General features: G+C 40.1%; 1 protein-coding gene across 1 annotated transcript in view; it reads left to right on the top strand.

Moving 5' to 3' along the window:
• grxcr2 (glutaredoxin and cysteine rich domain containing 2) overlaps positions 1–3,700 on the top strand; it is a gene marked incomplete at both ends in the record, with an annotated part of 6,970 nt that extends 3,270 nt beyond the window's left edge. Inside the window, 2 exons of the mRNA XM_079214254.1 lie at positions 885–1,112; positions 3,527–3,700. Of these exons, the coding sequence (XP_079070380.1) occupies positions 885–1,112; positions 3,527–3,700 (402 nt within the window). The remainder of the gene's footprint in view (positions 1–884; positions 1,113–3,526) is intronic.
• Positions 3,701–5,468: the final 1,768 nt, after the last annotated feature.

Genomic DNA, 5,468 nt, shown 5'->3' with positions numbered 1-5,468 from the left:
CCCAAGCAAGGTGCATTTTGACAAGAAACATCCAGTCACGACCAGTCCAGGGTGAACCCTGCCTTCGCCCAATGTCAGCTGGGATCAGCTCCAGATTCCCCGCGACCCTGAATAAGATAAACGGTTCAGAAAATGGAACGGGACATCCAGTGACACAGCACACAATTCTGTTATGTTCTCGCTCAATTTTGGATTAATTCAGCAACTGTGGTGCTGTATTTTGCATTTTGAATTTGTTATATTTCGCGCCTATGACTGACTTTTTCTCCATGGCAATGGCGGCTGAATCTCATAGGTATTATACTTTTTAGCTATCCATCATGCCAAGCTGACATACATTATTACATAAACCTATAGGCTCATTAAGCTATCCAGGAGGCTCGAGTATTTCAATGTTCAGTAGAATTGAAGATATTGTTTAAAGAAAATATGTGAAATGGTAGTACAGAATGCGGAACGAGCGACCCCTCAAACTTAACAACTTTATGGTCATCGCATTATGCATCCTTCAATTGAAATGTAGACCTTTTAAAAGAGTGGAAAAATGTATCTGTAGATAATACACAGAAGACAATTTGTGTTAAAAGAGAAAGTACTGTAGTTTTCTAATTTCTCCACCACTAGAAGCCAGAACACATGCAGCATATTGTGTTTTGCACAAGGGGTGTGACTCTTCATCTGCATTCAACTAGAAAACCTCTTCTCACCAACACATAAAGCCCACAGCTTAATGTGGGCACTCTCTGTCAGCTCCAAGGATGGAATCTGGGAGATGTCGTAAATCTCTAACACAACTGGATGCTAATGCAAGTATTTAATCTTAGGATGCACCAGTTGTTGTTGTGACTGATCTAGGATTATCTGGCGCGTTCTGTTTTTGTCAGTCCTCGGTGTTGGACTTTGGCAAGATAATCATCTACACCAGCAATCTGCGCATCATCAGAGCACCACAGAGGAAGCCTGAAGCGTTGCGGCACAACACAGTGCCTCCTGTGGACTTGGAGGGATACCCAAAGGCCAGGGAGAGGGGGAGCAGGAGGAGGGCTAAAGCTCTTTGTACCCTAGACGGGGAGGAGAAGGAGGAGAAACAGATCACTGACACAGAGACCAAGGTAATGATCCTTTGCCAAATTATTCTCAGTGGTGTGATCGGGTTTTCTCTCCATCTCTGCATCTGTTTTCAGCCACCGTTTCTTCACTTTATGTGATTTCAAGAGCGTAACTGTGGGATCGTCTGTGCAGCCATATTGTTGTAATTTGAAACTGTTCACAGAAGGCTGTTTATTCTCATCCCACAATCTCCTCCGTTTCCTTGTAACTGCCACCACATGTTTATTCCCCCTTCTCTTCTCTCTTCTGTTGCCCCCCTCCTGCTGCAACCACCACCCCGTTGTCCTAGTGTTATCTGTCAACTGTGAACACATACTGATGAGTCCACAGTTTCACCATGCCCTTGCAGCATTTGCCTGCAACTCGCCAGACCGCAAGGATACCCAGCTCGCTATTGTGTCCCCACCCCTCTCACCTCCTTGGCTGATTGCTGCTCTTTTCCCCTCACTCCCTCCATTGTTTTCTCACCGATTTCGTTATTTTCTCATTTTCTCTGCCTCGGGAAGAGAAAAAGTTCCCTCTCAGCTTTTTCTTCTTCATTATTTGGCAATCTCACTCTTTTTTGTTAATTTATTTTCTTTATCATCTTTGCCTTTGTTGCCCTGACTCAAAGGTAGTCAATATTTCACTGTCTTTGTTTCCTTTTTTTCCTACACATTTCTACACTGTACCTACAATTTTGCAACTGTTTACACAATCTGGGCGTAGACTTCCTTAGCTGATTATCCCAGTGCACTGCATGATATATATATATATATATATATATATATATATATATATATATATATATATATATGACTTTGTATATATATACGTGACTTTGTAGAGTGTTTAGCTCGCAGTGACGGAGCTACAAGCCGATTGGCAGAAGCCGTGCAGACTGAACGAGCTGGGGTGTACGATTTGACCATGTCCTGGATGTAAATTGGACCCGATCTGTTCATAGCACGCTACGCAAGTACCAATGTTTTGAAGCGGATGCGGGTGACCACCGGTAAACAGTGAAGGGCACGGAGGAGCGGAGTAGTGTGGGTGAATTTCGGGAGGTTACTCGTTGAGTAAATTATTAATGCAATGGTGATACATTGGTTCCTGATTATTTGATTCAAAGTCTAACCAGTAGTCTTAGCTAAAGGAGCACCCACTCAATACTTACTTTCAACAACTTTTTATTTTACTTTTTGAAAAATTTTCAAAATCACATTCTGTGTGCCACACTTTTTAGATTCACATGGGGCATTTTTCTGGCTACTCTATCATACATTGCGAAGCAGTATTTGTTTCACTTTACTTTCGGACTCCCAAATGAAATTCCTAAAGGGTCAGATGTGGATGGCATTTAGTTTGTGGCACATCAATACTGAGCAAGGCGCAGTGTGTAGGATTTAGTGGCATCTAGTAGTGACATTGCAGATTGCATCCAACTGAATATCCATCGCTCACCCCTCTCAGGTATATTGGAGAACCACGGTGTCCTTAAGGTATTGTAAAACAGCTTCAGAGAGCAGGTGTTTGGATTATCTATTCAAGGCTTCTGTGGAAACATGTCGGTGCAACTGCATGAGGACGAGCTCTGTAGATTTTACAATGGCTCATTCTAAGGTAACAAAAACACAACAACTCTTTGTTTCAGAAGATTATACACTCATGAAAACAAAGCTATGAATAGTGTTTTCCAATTCTGCGAATAAATCCCCCTAAATCCAACACGCTGTTCCTTTCAATACATTTGAAACCTCCACAGCAATAACTTCCTGGTTGCTCGGGACAATTCACAGCCCTCATTGTGCAAAGTTGTCACTTTTTACTGATTTACGACATGAAGTTGGTTGTATAGATTTACGTCTTCTGTTAGTATCCTGCCTCATGTCACCGATAATCTACAGGGAGCTGCTTGTTATTATGCCTTTAATTCTAATGACCAGCTGGCTGTATAAATGACACAGCTTCTTACCAGAGACATTTCATTATAAATAATATTGGAAGAAATCCTCCATGTCGTTACGGTTGTTTAGTGTTTGCTCGTAGGCCAGACAGTTAAACTAGATAGCTGTTAATTGCCGCTGTTTATGAACTGGCTAAAGGTGTTACACGTTAATAGGCTTTTAAACTGTACTATATATAAAACTATATTTAAACTATATATATATATATATATATATATATATATATATATATATATATATATATATATATATATATATATATATATATACATATATATATATATACTTCCCTTCCAACTTCCAACTTCAGTTAATTCTCTATCCATATGTTCCTTGTCTCTCTCACCCTTTCCAACCTCTTATTTCCTTTTTTATTTTTTTATTTTCACCCATTGCCTGTTAGAATTCCTCTGTTTCACCTCCTCTTTCTCCTCCTCTTCACCCCTCTAATGTGTTTCTTCTGTCTCCAGGAGGCCGACAGCTGCCAGCATTGTCGCGGCTCGGGCTGCGCTCCCTGCTCTCTGTGTCACGGCAGCAAGCTGTCCATGCTGGCGAACCGCTTCAATGAGTCCATCAGTGATCTGCGTTGCCAAGCCTGCTACCCTCACGGTCTGGAGAAGTGCCAGTCCTGCTCCAGCAAATAGCACTGTTTGGCTGACACCCATGTCTGGCTGAGAGAGAATGAGTGAGTGAGTGAGTGAGTGAGTGAATGAGAGTTTGTAGCTGTGAGGGAGTGCATGCCCGGTGTGCTGTGGGTTTGTCACAATTGTCTCAGCGGCAATATTGCTATAATCCAAAGTGTTCTTGGTGGGGCGTTTGGAGGCACCACTAGGAAACATAAGCCATGCATTGGGAAGGGAATTATGAACTGTGCAGCTGGCACAAAATTATAAAATACAATTACTATGTGCAGTGAACATGGCTTGCGATAACACAAACACATAATCACTTTTGTGTTGTCACATTATTTCGCATCTGCGCCCTTCTCACTGATAAAACCGGGTTCCACGACAGTTATCAGTTTTATTAAAATGATGCAAACATTTTGCCATTTTAATTTTTATCTACTGGGAATGCTGCCCTGTTCTTATCTTCCCTCTCTATTCACCAGACAAAATACAACATTTTATATCCCAACATGTTGTACTGTTAGAGGGTAACTGATACTTTCTTTCTTTTGCAAAATGGGGGGGAAAGAGACTGGGAGATGGAAAGAGAGAATATGAACTACAGCCAGAATGAAAGATGAGTGAGTGATTCAAAAGAAGACAGTTGCATAAACGGTAACAAAATAACTTGTTTGATCAATAAGTCGAGTGCATTCCACCCAATAATTGTAAGGCGGCTGATATGATGATACTATAGCAGTGATGATATGATGATACAATAGCAGTCTTTAGCATTTTGAGTTTTAAGCTACTGGTGTTAGGGTGGGATGGATATATACTTTATTCATCCCCAAGGGGAAATGTGGTTGTCGCAGCAGCAATCAGAGTTACATATATTTAAGAAAATTAAATAATAAAAGTGCAAAAATGCAAAGTATATGAAGTGTATACATATATGCTGTATATACTATACAGTGAACGTGGTGGTAGGGAGTTAGTGAGGAAATACATTACACACATTCCAAAGCCATATTTTAAATAAATAAAGATTCTCTTTGGGTGGAGTATCACTTGTCTTTAAGACACTACAAGATAAAGATAAAAGGAAAAGGAGAGCAGATAAATAAATGACAATATTACAAGAGGCAATGTATTTTAGGTTGTAGGTTGAAAGTTGTTGTATTTTGTATTGGGTTATTAACATAGGATTCTCATATCAGCTTAATCCCTGTCATATATAGTAACCTTAACGTTCTCTTGCAGGTCAGGATTCCTTCTCTTGTCTCGTCACCCAGCCTCAGATCAGCCAGAAGTGTCACTAACATCATCATCATTTCTTTTTTTTTTTATGGTAGTAATCTGGGCTAATCAAGATGCACCTGGTAGTCGGCGCAACATCATAATTCTGACGACAACATATGTGACTGTAATGTGTGAGAGTTTAAATGTTTTCACAGTAGGTTAGGAATGTTTGTTTGTGTGGTCCCAGCTTGAAAATTAAATTAATTGTGACAATAAAAACAAATGCAACACGCTGCTTAATTCCTATATTACAACTGCAATCAACCACAACGTCTTGTAGCGACGCTATTTCAGGATAATTTAACAGAAAAGGAAGCGCAGAATTAAATATTATCATCCTAGTAGCAAACTGTTAATTGAGTAATTATCTGCAATGTTTTCTTTTGCGACATCAGCATCTGCTGTACCAGGATTAAATTAACCCATTACAAGATAACATAAATTCTCCCCATGAGGTTTACATCAGATAGTGATGGTAACCAATTCATTTTACTTGTGTTTG

Source organism: Taurulus bubalis (assembly GCF_910589615.1).
Source record: "Taurulus bubalis genome assembly, chromosome: 2".
In the NCBI taxonomy this organism is placed as follows: domain Eukaryota; kingdom Metazoa; phylum Chordata; class Actinopteri; order Perciformes; family Cottidae; genus Taurulus; species Taurulus bubalis.
This window is presented reverse-complemented; position numbering and strand designations above follow the sequence as displayed.